At 35.2% G+C, this 13,836-nt stretch overlaps 1 protein-coding gene across 2 annotated transcripts in view; it reads right to left on the bottom strand.

Annotated features, from left to right (window-relative positions):
• NCAM2 (neural cell adhesion molecule 2) overlaps nucleotides 1-13,836 on the bottom strand; it is a 545,626-nt gene that overhangs the window by 57,073 nt on the left and 474,717 nt on the right. For both annotated transcript variants that reach the window (XM_070455106.1, XM_070455107.1), the window contains exons 13-14: nucleotides 8,309-8,428; nucleotides 4,224-4,345 (exon numbers count right to left, since the gene is read on the bottom strand). In XM_070455106.1, coding sequence (XP_070311207.1) covers nucleotides 4,224-4,345; nucleotides 8,309-8,428 — 242 coding nt within the window. The remainder of the gene's footprint in view (nucleotides 1-4,223; nucleotides 4,346-8,308; nucleotides 8,429-13,836) is intronic.

Here is a 13,836-nt window from a genome sequence, read left to right as displayed (position 1 = left end):
GTGTGACAAATTACTTTTACAAATCTTACCATAGAAGCCCAATTGCCTTAATAAAGCAGTGTTATCTGCTTAAAATACCGGTAGGCTTTAGTGTAGTAGCCTGGTAATCGATTACTAGTCAATTATTGCTTTGTTAAAATTATGCTAACAATCATTTCAATTATGATCTTTAAAAAGGGATCTATGGAGGGGGGATTGGGATGGGGAATACATGTAAATCCACGGCTGATTCATGTCAATGTATGGCAAAAACCACTACAATATTGTAAAGTAATTAGCCTCCAACTAATAAAAATAAATGGAAAAAAAAAGAAGAAAAAAGAGATCTATGAATTTTGGTAGTAATAAACAGTTGGATATATGGTGATGAAAGGTATCATTATGAGAAATGAGATGGAATTGAGGAAGAACTAAAACTTTCATTGTCAAAGTAAACTTACATATTGAGTAAATAGGCAAAAGCAGGGCATTGCTAATACTAGGTTGGTTGGAGGTTAGGTGGGGAAAAATGTAAAATAATGGAAGCTAAAGATTTACTGACAGAAACAAAATAAAACAAACTTGTGCTTGTTCAAATCTTAATCTGAGTCACATCAACTATGTGTACAGGTAAAATATCCTGATGATCGCTGTAAATTTGAATCTCTAAAAATTTTCTAGTCTTATTATACTTAATACTATAGTCATTTGTGTCCATGTATGTTTCACACATTACTTCTCACAAAACTAATTCAAATCTTCATTAAAGAAAGGACAATACATTTTGGCAGCATTTTATATGGCAATTTATGTTTTCAAATATATACATATATTTCCTTTTGAATGTCTATTTCCATTTTGTGAATATTATTGGCTCTAAACAGATATAGTAATACTCTAATGAACATTTTTGGTTTCAACTACTTGCAATAGAGTAAGTGGGGTTGGGAGATGCTACACATACTGTGATGGGTGGTTGAGTTCTGGATGGCCCACTGTCATGCACCCAAAGTGCCAATAGTGTGTCTTTTTAGATATATAGGATTCATGACAGACAGCATTGCTATAGCCTAAATTATGTGTACCCCCTCATATTAATATGTTAAAGTTCTAACCTCCCATGTGATTCTATTAGGAGATGTAGCCGTTATAGAGGTAATTAAGCTTACATGAGGTTCTAATCCAAAAGGACTTATATTTTCATAAAAAGAGGAAGAAACACTAGAGATGTGTGTGCGCAGAAAAAAAGGGCCATGTGAAGACACAAGAACATAGCCATCTACAAGCCAAGGAGATAGGCCTCAGGAGAAACAAATCTGCTGACACCTTGATCTTGGAATTCCAGACTCCGTAACTGTGAGAAAACACATCTGTGTTGCTAAGGCCTTTTGGTCTGTATCATTCTGTTATGGTATTTCTAGCAGATTACTACAGCCTTTATAATGAGAAAGGTAATTAACAGTATGCTGAAGATGCCAATGTTGAGCTGACCCACCTCCCAGATACACTACTTTTCATTTAGTGATGGTCATGAGCCATATTCTATCTAATGAGACATAATTCTAATTCTGCTTGATGGAGCCTTTGAAAACTGTGTAGAGTTTGCTGGAAAAACAAATTCATCTTAAACAGCTTTGTTGCACCTTTTCTTCCTTTTGCTCTCTTCATGTTCTAAATGGAGATGTGTGGGCAACACCTCAGTATACAATATAATCTACATGAAGACAAAAGCCAGCATGAGAAGGATGAATGAACACAGGGAAAAGCAATTTGCATGTTTGACTGTATAGCTGAACAAAATCATAGCATTCCTAAAATATACATGCTAAGTAATAAAAAACCACTAATAGATGAAGAAAAGATATAATCTGAAATCACATTTGCTATCATCAATCGGAATTAATGATTCTGGTTAAACTCAATAAAACATTTGTGCTTTTTCAAATATCAACTCTTTAGACAGCCAAGCATAGCTTTTAGTTTTAGGTAGAAATTATACATACACAGAGTACTTTAAACATATTTTTAAAACTTACTGAATTTCTGAGTTCACCATGGGATTTTACTGAGGTTATCTGTAAGTTCTTACCATCCATCTGTATTTTGCATCATAAATTCTTCTGGGTACAATGGTAGGCCACAATCTGCATTCAAGTTCTTTTCTCTCAGTTTAATTCCACTAATTTCTTTTAAGCCTGTGACCCTTACAGAGAGACTGTTTCACTTTCAAAGAGTTTCCAGATGGCCAAGTAAGAATAACCAAAAAACTGGGCTTAACTACTAAGAACCCATCAGAATCAGAGAGAAACAAGTGAGCCACTCAGAGTTGTTTTGGAATGGGGGCATGGAGCCTCCATAGCATATTAGCCATAAGAGACACATAGCTGTTCATCATCCCCAGCATGAAATCTGCAACAGAGAGAGGTTCTGGGAAGGGAATATCAATAAAATATCAATCAAATATTTAAATCAAAATTTAAAAGGTTGAACTGAGGTCTAAAATTAAATATTGACATAAGCCACTCAAAATTAAACTCCCTGTTTTCCTACCCTTCAAAATTTAGATGTTTGAATTTAAAAGTAACAATATTATAGCTTAGAAAAGTGTGGATTTGTGGGAAAACAGTTAAAAATTCATCTACCTACTATTAAGGAGCAATTGTACTGTTTTCTAAAATATAATGTACTTGGAAAGTAGTAATATGTTCAGTAAATATAAGCATGAAATTGAGACATTATCGGGCTAATCATAAACATCAGTAAGACAGAAGGTAGAAAAATTAAATTAAAAATAATACAATCACCTAAATTTCCAAAGTATGCCTGATGTAGTGAAAAAGGGGGGATAATTTTCAACCTGGTTTGTAAGGGCACCATAACACTGACACCATAAAGCAAATACAAAAATGTCATCATGACAACTGGAAGCTAGATAAACTTTTAAATTTGGTGTTACACTTCAAAAATTACAATAAATGAGTGGGTGATATAAATATAAAAAGACATATATGGATTAAATAGTAGCACATGCATTTGAAAAGGAAATAGGCTTAAGGGAACTTATTAAACACACTAAAGTGAATTTTGAAAGGGTGAAAAGGAAAAAAAATAAATAGAATTGATATGCTATTATGGGGATAATCATGTTGCTGTTTAGTCACTAAGTCATGTCTGACTTTCTGCGACCCCATGAACTGTAGTCTACCAGGCTCCTCTGTCCATGGGATTCTCCAGGCAAGAATACTGGAGTGTGTTGCCATTTCCTTCTCCAGGGGAATTTCCCGACCCAGGGATTGAATCTACATCTCCTGCCTTAGGTAGATTCTTTACCACTTAGCCAGGGATAATAATAACCATTAGTAAATAAACTCCACAGAATTTAATATAAAATTGTGTTCCAGCTTTTAATATATTCCACACTAAATACTCAATAGTTCTCATGGTAAAACTGTTAACAGAAGTCATCTCTAGTGAACTTTGGTGTTATTTTTCAGATGAAGGTAGAGTTTATCAGGTGACTTTTCCATCACTGTAAAACAAGAGATCCTTCATTCCCTATATAGATGACAAGTCCCACCGCAGCTTTGAGTTGTACAAAATCCCATATTAGTTAGTGCTAATTAAACTTGAAGAAACCTATTCCCTCTTTCTCAAGTTAAATGTGGCCATTATTTGTTATGTTGATTAGAGTGATTTATTTTTTACAATCCATTTAAATACTAACATACTTTGAGTCAATAAAAATTTAATAATTCATAAAAATTAATTATGAAGTAATTGTGAGGTAAGATTTCTTAATCCTACCTAAAGTAACTAAAATTGAAAAGATAGCTTAGTTTGAAGTTACTAAAATCAAGGAGAATGGAAGGTGAAATATTCTGCTAAACTTCTCAGAAAGAAAGGGAAAAATGATATCTCATTTCCGAAAAGTCACTAAGTTTAGAAATCACAAGATGAATACCATGGCAAGAAATGAACAACATGCGATTTAGAAACCACAACATGAACACCATGTTATTTTGATTATCTATGCTTAGGTTTTATGAAAACAGGCAAACATTCTATAATACATAATGATGAATTTCAGCAATGAAAAATTAGCATTTGAATTCCTATGAGAACTGTTTATATTGCTTAACAACAATGTATTTAATATGCATTTACTTCTGATGTATCTATGTATTAATGCAAATTTAATGCAAGTTGAAAACACTGTGCAAAATGATAATAAACAGGGTACTTACACTTCTATATTTCACAATGTATTCTAAAATAGGGGCTCCACCATCATCCTGTTTGGTGATACTCAGCTTAAAGCTCTTCCCACTGCTTGGCTGTCCATGTATGGACGGAGGACTCGGTTCACCTAATAAGCAATAGAACATTCTTGATACTTGCACACACTTCATAGATGTAGAGATACTGCATTTTAATAAAAAAAATACAGTCATATAACAAAATGTATAACATCATCCTGTTTTTACCATTTTCTATTTGTCCTTTGCTGTGATATAACTTTTGGTCCTCTATTTATCCATCCAAGAAACAGCAACATTCATAAATCTAGAAGTATCATGCCAAAATTGTGAAATCTCAGAATCATATATACCGTTTATACTGATGGGCAAATGCTCTAAAAAAAGAACTTACTGCATTATACAAGCCTTAAGCTTTATTTCTTGTATTGATAGCATGCTATCATTTGTTTTTCTAGTATAAATTTATTTTGCAAACATTTGTAAATATGTATTAATATAAATATATTAAGTCATCAAGCTATCTAAAATATATACCTACCAGGAAATATAATAGATTAGCAATTTGTCATCTCCTTTAATGGACTTTTTAAAGCTAGATATAAATTTGAATAAAGAAATTTTATAGTATCCAAACTATACTTGGGTTTCAACATTTTTTTTAAATTCTCACTTCATGAAAATACTAACTTTGGTGTTATTCTTCACATGAAGATGGTCTTATGATAAATATAATATGTTTAATATGAACAGAGATCCACAGAAGTGGAAGAGTATTAGCATTAGTGTGAATATATTATGACATGAGATGATTTATATGCTGTTAACATACTATGTTTTCTGTATATAAATTCAAACTTCTGTAAAAAATGTACAATAACATCTTAAAAGGATTCAATAAGAGAATATGAGAAAGACTAAATATGAAGAGTTGGGTTGCTGAGCATTATAAACAGAGAAAGGATAGCTCTCTATTTAAATGAGGTTAAGTCATTCTAGGGTCATTTTAGTCAGGGAGTGGGGTTTTCAATCAAGATCTATTTGCAGTGGTCCTGGTGAAAAAGAGACACTGAAAAAGACTCTGGCATCAGGAGTGGAGAATAGACAACATATCTGACATTTTATGATAACCAACAAAGAAGACTTGGTCATAAATTAAGACAATTATTACAGTCAATTTGACTGCCCTAACATAAGTATATAATAGGCAGAGCATGTCATAGATTGTCATACCAAATACTCTCTTGCAATAACACAAGAGAAGACTCTACACATGGACATCACCTGATGGTCAACACCAAAATCAGATTGGTTATATTCTTTGCAGCCAAAGATGAAGAAGTTCTATACAGTCAGCAAAAACAAGACCAGGAGCTGACTGTGGCTCAGATCATGAACTTCTTATTGCCAAATTCAGACTTAAATTGAAGAAAGTAGGGAAAACCACTAGATCATTCAGGTATGACCTAAATCAAACCCCTTATGATCATACATTAAAAGTGACAAATAAATACAAGGGATTATATCTGATAGAGTGCCTGAGGAACTATGGATGGAGGATAGTGACACTGTGCAGGAGGAAGGGAAAAGACCATCCCCAAGAAAAAGAAATGCAAAAAGGCAAAATGGTTGTTGAGGAGGCCTTACAATAGCTGAAAAAGAAGAGAAGCAAAAGGCAAAGGAGAAAAGGAGAGATATACCCATTTGAATGCAGAGTTCCAAAGAATAGCAAGGAGAGATAAGAAAGCCTTCTTCACTGATCAGTGCAAGAAATAGAGGAATACAATAGAATGGGAAAAACTAGAGATCTCTTCAAGAAAATTAGAGATACCAAGGGAACTTTTCATGAAAAAATGGGCACAATAAAGGACAGAAATGGTATAGACCTAACAGAAGCAGAAGATATAAAGAAGAGGGGGCAAGAATACACAGAAGGACTATACAAAAAAGATCTTCATGACACAGATAACCATGATGGTGTGATCACTCAACTAGAGCCAGACATCATGGAATGTGAAGTCAAGTAGGCCTTGGGAAACATGAATTCGAACAAAGCTAGTGGAGGTGATGAAGTTCCAACTGAGCCATTCCAAATCCTAAAAGATGATGCTGTGAAAGTGCTGGACTCAATATGCCAGCAAATTTGGAAAACTCAGCAGTGGCCATAGGACTGGAAAGGTCTGTTTTCATTCCAATCCCAAAGAAAGGCAATGCCAAAGAATGTTCAAACTACCACAAAACTGCACTCATCTCACACGCTAGCAAAGTAATGCTCAAATTCTCCAAGCCAGGCTTCAACAGTAAGTGAACCGGGAACTTCCAGATATTCAAGCTGGTTTTAGAAAAGGCAGAGGAACCAGGGATCAAATTGCCAACATCTGCTGGATCATCGAAAAAGTGAGAGATTTCCAGAAAAACATCTACTTATGCTTTATTAACTACACCAAGTCCTTTGACCATGTGGATCACAACTAACTGTGGAAAATTCTTAAATAGATGGGAATACCAGACTACCTGACCTGCCTCCTTTGAAATCTCTATACAGGTCAAGAAGCAAGAGTTAGAACTGGACATGGAACAATGGACTGGTTCTAAATTGAGAAAGGAGTATGCCTAGACTGTATAGTGTCACCCTGATTATTTAACTTATATGCAGAGTACATCATGAGAAATGCTGGACTGGATGGAGCACAAGCTGGAATCAAGATTGCTGGGAGAAATATCAGTAAACTCAGATATGCGGATGATACCAGCCTTATGCCAGAAAGCGAAGAAGAACTAAAGAGCCTCTCGGTGAAAGTGAAAAAGCAGAGTGAAAAAGTTGGCTTAAAACAACATTCAGAAAACTAAGATCATGGCATCTGGTCCCATCACTTCATGGGGAAACAATGAAAACAGTGAGAGACCTTATTTTGGGGGCTCCAAGGTCACTGCAGATGGTGATTGCAGCCATGAAATTAAAAGACACTTGTTCCTTGGAAGAAAAGCTATGACCAACCTAGATAGCATTTTAAAAAGCAGAGACATTACATTGCCAGCAAAGGTCCATCTAGTCAAAGCCATGATTTTTTTCCAGTAGTCATGTATGGATGTGAGAAGAATTGATGCTTTTGAACTGTGATGTTGGAAAAGACTCTTGAGAGTTCCTTGGGGTGCAAGGAGATCCAACCAGTTCATCCTAAAGGAAATCAGTCCTGAATGTTCATTGGAAGGACCGATGCTGAAGCTGAAACTCCAATACTTTGGCCACCTGATGTGAAGAACTGACTCACTGGTAAAGATCCTGAGTCTGGGAAAGATTGAAGGCAGGTGAAAAAGGGGATGACAGAAGATGAGATGGTTGGATGGCATCACTGCCTCTATGAACACAAGCTTGAGTAAACTCCTGGAGTTGGTGATGGACAGGGAAGCTTCATGTACAGCAGTCCCAGGGGTCACAAAGAGTCGAACACAACCGAGCAACTGAACTGAAATGATGCATAGATTATATAATGGTGTTTGCTCTGTCACACTCAATTTTCTCATATTTTTTAACAATTTATTCAACATAAAGGAAATCTATACTATTTTAAAATTATCTAACTTTATGTAAATGCAGTTAAACACTCAAAAACAGGATAGTAATGAGAAGGGGGCTTCAGCAGTTGTTCTTCTTTTGCAGTCACCATTGCAATGAATTAATTTAGTGGTGCCTTTTTCTCACACTTAGGGTGTATATAATCCATGGAATACAGGCAATGGTCATGCTTCAGCAAAATCTAAACTGCTAAATTTGTTGCACAGATACTTTTCTACTCTCTCTTTGAATACAGTCTGAGCACTACAGTCTAATTGAAAAAGTAAGACATTTTCCTGATTGGAACAAATTTACTCTATATATTGAAGTGCACTTTTTCCCCCTTGCTTCAGAACAAAGTTATTGTAAGTCTGAGATGCCACCATCATCAGGAACCACTTCAACAAAGACATAATTCACTTTCTCATAGTGTTGAAATGTCTCCCTGCATTTTAGTATCCCATTTAAGTTTGCAAGGAAGAGAAGGACAACAGAGAGCAAAACACAAATTACTTACGGACTGGTAATGTTTGGAAAATTTCTATTTTACTATAGTCTCCTTGTCCTTTTCCATTTACAGCTGCAACCCTGATTTCATAAGTTGTATTTGGTTCCAGGTTGCTTAAAACAACCATTGCTAAAAGAAAAACAAAATGCCTATGATTAATACATTTTAATAAGTAAAACAAATCAAACTATTATAAAGTTTAATGGAACAGTATCACTGAATTAATCTTTCCATGAAATATCTAAAAAGTGTAATAGCTATACACAAGTGGAAAATGATTTGTGGGCAATTGTCTTCTTCATCTCTATTTTAACCTTTTACCCAGATGCAATAACTTTCAAAGAAGAAAGTTAATAGTTCCTTTCATGATACTTACATTCACAAAGTAGAAAATAAAATATTTTTCTTTCATGTTTTCAATATTCAAGAATAAAAAGGATTTAAATAAAACATCTTTACTGAATGCATCCCAAATATTTTGTCTACTCTAATAAAGCTGTGTATTTAATTATCTATATCTTGTACTTGAATGTTAGGATGTTTCAAATCATAATACACCCACTCCCAGCAAACCTCATGTTGTACCAGAAATCCACAGAAGAGAGGGATGCTGCATCATTCATAGTCCTGCATTGTAAATATTACTTGTGAATAAGTCATTGAAACTAATATTCTCTTTGAACCTCAGACTGACTTGCTCCAACCTCTTATACATAAACCACAATAAAATATTCAATATCAATCAATTAATAAATAGATGAGTGCGATAGAATTTAGTGGAGATATGGAATTTAACATTTAGAAGTCTGATCTCCAGTATAAGGTATTTGAGTCCTGTCAGAGAAGTGTCACTCAGCCGACGGTTGTAAAAGTGGATCATTTGCTTGATAATTGCAAATCAAATCAAATTATTTTAATGCTAGCTTGAAGCCTGTCATCTCTCATATTTCTCTCTGAATTTCTTCTTGAGTATTTACCATACCAGCTCTGGATACAATACAACACAAAGGAGAAGAAAGAATCTGAAAAAGTACAGGCACATAAAATTTTATTAGAAATATTCCCTGGGTCATAACAGTCCTTTTAATTTGCCAGAAGGTTTTAAATACATCTGCAGATTTCAAAATTTTGCATCTTTACAAATACATTTGGTGGAACTAATAAAATTCCATAGTTGCCTTTATCCTTACTGCTTTTGCTAAACAGAGTAAAAATTAACATGTAGACATGGCAATGCCTTGATGAACAATCAAAAGCAAGTTATGTCTGGTTTACATAATTTAAAGTCAAATGTGCACTCAAATGTGTTCACTCGCTCAGTCGTGTCTGACTCGTTGTGACCCCATGGGCTGTAACCTGCCAGCCTCCTTTGTCAATGGGATTTTTCCATGGGATTTTCCTGGCAAGAATACAGGAGTAGGTTGCTATTTCCTCCTCCCAACTCAGGGCTTGAACCTGCATCTCCTGTGTCTCCTGCATTGCAGGTGGATTATTTACTGTTATGCCACTGAGGAAACCTCAAAGTCAAATGATCAATTCATAATAGAAAATATCATCAATCATAAAAGATTAAATCATAAGTAATCAGGCACATATCTGTAAGGCTATTAATTAACATGAACAATGACTGAAGACAAACTGAACAAAATTCCCATGTAATATATTAACCTGTTTCTGATAATTATATTATAATGTATATTCACTAAATGACATTTTTCATTTTATGTTGAATGAATATACTTAAAGAATTTGATTCTTCCTTGTGCTCCCTTTTTTCCTCCAATATTACCATATATTACAGATAAATGTTAATGGCAAAAATATGGTTCAGATATCAACCAGACAGATATTAATCCAGTATAGATACTTCAAAATCACTTGAAAGAATACATTTTCCATAATGAAATTTCCATTTTTATTTCTCATTTTCTCTACTGGGTAAGAAAACTGCACTTGCTCTAGAGAGCACATAGCCTTGTGAAAACCTCGGATGAAAATGCATGGTGTCAAAGTTAAAGGAGACCAACTGAGAAAAAACTGATTAGCAGGGAAATCCAACTGATTAGAAGCTGCAAGGATAAATAAGAAAGTCAGACTTGAATTCAGTTATATCCGACAGGTTTTTTAGGAAACCCAAACACAGTTGGCTGGTGAGCTGGATTTAGAGAAATATCAGCCTGAGAAAAAGAATTCATTTACAATAGAGAAATGGTTAGTGGGAGATGAAACTGGTCAAGGAGATAATTGAAAGGGAAAAGGACTCAAGCTAAGAGAGGCGCTGAAATGCTAAGAACTTGGGATTCTACTGAGTCTAAGAGAGAAAGCTTCTGCTCAAGATCTGCATAAGGAATTTAAAAGTTAAAAATATATTTTATCATTTGATAAGCTAAAAATAAAGCAAATTTAAAATCAAAGTGGGACTCCCCTGGTGGCTCAGTTGAAAAAGAATTCGCCTGCAACGCAGGAGACCGGGGTTCAATCCCTGCGTGAGGAAGATACCCTGGAGAAGGGAGTGGTGACCCACTCCAGTATTCTGCCTGGAAAGTTCCATGACAGAGGACTCTGGCGGGCTACAATCCGTGAGATTGCAAAGAGTTGGACATGACTGAGCAACTAACACGTTCAAAATCAAAGTAAGCTAGACCTGCAGAAATTAATGCTTTATAAAAGTGAGTTTAGTTTTCAGGGATTGTAACAAAAATGCATGGGCCCTTGGACAATCAGTACTGTCACAGAGAAGTTTGTGTTTGAGCATGGAGACATATGAGATACTAGTGCAGGAACTAGTCAGGTTGTAATAACATTTGTAATAATACACTTAGTGATGCAGGCTTTAGATGCATGAAAGCAGTCCCACGGCTCTGGATCTGATTCCACTGACTGAGGTTCAACCAAGTCTTAGGGCTGAGCTGTTTTTCTCAACTTCTAAATCAAAACACTTTTATTAAGTTTTATAGAAACAAAAGTATAAAAAACTCATTGAAAGTAGGTGTAGATTGGGCTTCCCAGGTGGCTAAGATGGTAAAGAAGCTGCCTGCATTGCAGGAGACGCAGATTTGATCCCTGGTGGGGAAGACCCCTGGCGAAGGGGATGCTACCCACTCTAGTATTCTTGCCTGGAGAACACCGTGGACAGAGGAGCCTGGTGGGATACAGTCATAGTGATGCTTATAATACAGAGTATACTGCACAAGAATACAGGAGAGTTTGCCATAGATGCTTTTACTGCTACAGACGACTATGGTATGTAATATGCTCTCCATATTCTATGATGTAAAGATGCAGCTGCTTACCATCATTTTCTTTCTCTATTTTTGGCTGCACTCCATGGCAAGAGGATCTTAGTTCCCTGGCCAGTAATCCAACCCATACCCCCTGCAGGGGAAGCATGGAGTCTTAACCACTGGACCACTAGGGAATTCCTTTACCATTGTTTTAAAATCACAAGATTGACAAACTCAGCTGTGAGGAACTGGTAATGCTTATATTCAGTTGTTTGTCTTCATACAAACAAGAAAAGCAACAGAAATTAAATCACACAATTTTAATTCCAAATAAAATTCTTCATTTCTTCAGAAGCCTAGAGGTCAGACTATTCATCTTTTTAGATTAAAAATGAATAACAATAGTGCTATCAAAGAATCAGAGCATATCAAATTAAGGAAAAAGTTGCTATTACTTGGATTAAATACTTGAAGCGCATCTTCCACTACCCACCCCATAACTACACACATAAAAAAAGTTAGCTCTGTGTTCTACTTGAAAGATCTGAATAATTTGAGTAAAAGCTCTTTCTGGCTTGGATTGTCAGCATTCCTCTTCCTCTCATATTTCATAGAGATTGTGAGGCATTTTGAGTGCCTCTCTACTTCTGCCAAGGGGAGACTCATTTCTTGAATCACAGGACCATCAATTCAGAATGGATTTTATCCATGTTTCTCTTATTAATATTTTTGTTTTCTGTGCTAAGACTCTTTTCTAATAACTGAATTTCACAGCAGAGCAATTTGTGGAGGAGAGAAGCAACAAGGGTACAATGATGGTGAGCAGTTATTACAACACCGGGCTAAAGGTATTGTGGAGGGGGAGGCCTTTCATAGAGGACTTTGCAAATTATAGGGGAGCGACATGGAAGTAAACCTATTAAAGCCAGTTTTACAAAGTTTATATACAAGAAGTCAGTCTGTTTTTGAGTTCTGACTCTAAAGGTTTTGGTACAATAACCCTTATTATGAGGCTTATTAACATCATGTGAACATAAAGATTACTGTGTGAACTTGAAAGAACTCCATAAGTTGAGGTTCATTTAAAGAGAGGGAAAGGTAAAGATTCAGGGGAAGCAAAGCCTGCGTCTGTAATTGGACTTGCCTTTCTTAAATGAGAGGATATATATGTTAAATTGTCCATAATTTACTGACGTATTACCAAACATAAGGTTTCTGAATACACACGGTAGGGCTTGAAAGCAAACCACCACTTGAAATACAAAGACTGTGTACTCTATAATAGAGCCCCTCAAATTATGAAGTTAGTTAATGAAAGACTTTCTTTCCTCAAATGTGTCCACACAATAGAATAACAGAACCACAAGCCAAGGTGTGGGATGGGTTCTTTCTCTATAATTTATTGAAAATTCAAACTCAAAAATTAGGTGAAAGTAGGACTAGATTGCAAACCACTAAAAGTTCTCTAAGGGCAAATGGCCAACATTTAAGTCTTTCATAGCTATATTCATGCTGATTTAGAAACCATAATACAATTCTTCTGAAAGTTATAAACAACCATGAATTCTCCTTTGATATGGCAACAAGGGCAAGTTCTATAAAAACGCTTGTTTCTCTCACTAATGTAATGTTTCTGATTAATTTAAATATAACTGTGTTTTATAAACGGCCATTTTATCATCTGGCTATAAATGAAAAGAGTACAGTAAATACATGGCAATAATGTATTGAGATGCATTAAAAAAACAGTGACATTTTAACTGATAAATGAAAGGAAAATAGGAACTTTTTAAACATTATTTTTACAAGTATGGCAATGATATTACTAGAGAGAAAAATTTGATTCATATTCTCTCTTTAAGAAGGGAATTGAGTTTTATTAAAAGAAGTTGAACAAAATATATTTTGTTTGTTCAGAAAATGGATTGTCAGTTCCTCCCTTTGGCTGTCAACAGAAGCAGAGGGTACAGAATATTTACAACTCTCGGAGCGAGATAAATTACATACTAATATTTACAAACTAATTAGGTTTAGCAAAGGTTTAAAGTGAGATGAAAATTTAGCCATAGTCTCTTCACTCTCTTAAACCCCAGATCTCTCCATGGGTTTTTCCTCCATGGGTCATTCAATGCTAAGAGATAAGGACTCCCTTGGTGTAGAACTGCTATATCATCCATCTAACATTGAGCTGCTCAGGTTATCACAAACTCGGAAAACATCAGATAGCCATGAGCAATCACAAAGCTTGTTTAGGATAGAACTGATCACTCCAAATTTCACCTGCTCTTAATCTCCTAATATAAATCTGTAATA

Source organism: Odocoileus virginianus, chromosome 25, assembly GCF_023699985.2.
Source record: "Odocoileus virginianus isolate 20LAN1187 ecotype Illinois chromosome 25, Ovbor_1.2, whole genome shotgun sequence".
Classification (NCBI taxonomy): domain Eukaryota; kingdom Metazoa; phylum Chordata; class Mammalia; order Artiodactyla; family Cervidae; genus Odocoileus; species Odocoileus virginianus.
This window is presented reverse-complemented; position numbering and strand designations above follow the sequence as displayed.